The sequence below is a fragment of the Formica exsecta genome, unplaced genomic scaffold, assembly GCF_003651465.1.
Source record: "Formica exsecta isolate Colony F162 unplaced genomic scaffold, ASM365146v1 scaffold1903, whole genome shotgun sequence".
NCBI lineage: Eukaryota > Metazoa > Arthropoda > Insecta > Hymenoptera > Formicidae > Formica > Formica exsecta.
The window spans coordinates 1-1,219 of record NW_021849206.1 but is presented as its reverse complement, the minus strand read 5'-3'; the positions used below and the strand labels follow the sequence as shown (position 1 = coordinate 1,219).

General features: G+C 29.6%; 1 protein-coding gene across 1 annotated transcript; it reads left to right on the top strand.

Moving 5' to 3' along the window:
* Nucleotides 1–41: 41 nt before the first annotated feature.
* Nucleotides 42–1,083, top strand: LOC115233758 (cathepsin E-like; the record flags this gene model as incomplete). The annotated part of the gene is made up of 4 exons (XM_029804325.1): nt 42–175; nt 241–373; nt 504–596; nt 676–1,083. Coding segments are annotated over 4 exons (498 nt in total), but the record flags the coding sequence as incomplete, so codon positions are not given.
* Between the last annotated feature and the right edge of the window lie 136 nt (nt 1,084–1,219).

Below are 1,219 nucleotides of genomic sequence, written 5' to 3'. Positions count from 1 at the left end.
TATATATATTTATATTATACAATAATATTGAGAAAATATGTAATCTATGCAGAGACCCTTCGGCCGAAGTAGGTGGTGAATTGATATTGGGTGGTATCGATAACAGTCATTTCGAAGGTAACCTCACATATGTTCCTGTTATTCGCGAAGGATACTGGCAATTTGCTTTGGATAGGTATGTCTTTTTTTTTAATTACATTGATTATGTTCCAACAAAATTTTAATGTTATTGCGTTGTAGTGTCAAAATAGCGGGTAATACCTTGTCCCCGAATAGCCAAGCTATCGCTGACACGGGTACCTCACTAATAGCTGGACCATCAGACGATATCGACGTTATTAACCAACAAATTGGAACTGATAGTAATGGAAACGTAAGTAAACAATCATATTTTTCACAATAGCATATCTTTCTATAAAAAAATCACAAAATGTTACTGAATATATACATTAATATTTTGTTAAATGACTAATTAGTAATTTAATATTATCTTTTGTTCAAAGGTGGATTGTAGTACGATTAATCAGTTGCCTACAATCAGTTTTGTTCTAAATGGTAACCCCTTTAATCTTACCCCTCACGATTATATTCTTCAAGTAAGTATTATGGATTGTAAATCGGTTTAAATTATTTAAGAATATGAAGTATTCGCACTGTGTATTTAATTTTTTGCAGGAGCAAGCAACATGTATGAGCGGCTTCCAGAAACTTTCTGGCTTAGACTTTTGGATTCTGGGCGATGTATTTATTGGTCCTTATTATACCGTGTTTGATCAAGGAAATAACCGAGTGGGATTTGCTCCGTCGAAATAAATGTCGATTGCCTTATTTTGAAGTTATACCGTTAGACATTAGATATAATGAATGACAATCTGTCAAATAATAAAAAAAAAATATTTTTCATAGCGTTTGATGCATATTGTTTCGTAATGTTTAATTATAACTATCCATGTGGTGCACTGTTGTAAATGGATATTTTTGTTATATATTCAAAAATTACAATAAAGATATATGCGGAATCTTCAATATAATTTGATGTATCTATTATATATTGTATAAATACAAATAGATCTGTTAAAAATAGAATAATCTTTTTGTGTATTCAATATATTGATTTTATATATTAACCTTTCACACAGTTAAGAACTTGCAAACATTTATCAAACGAATAATATATAATATATTTTTTCTCATGCAATTATAGTTTTCTCTTGAAACA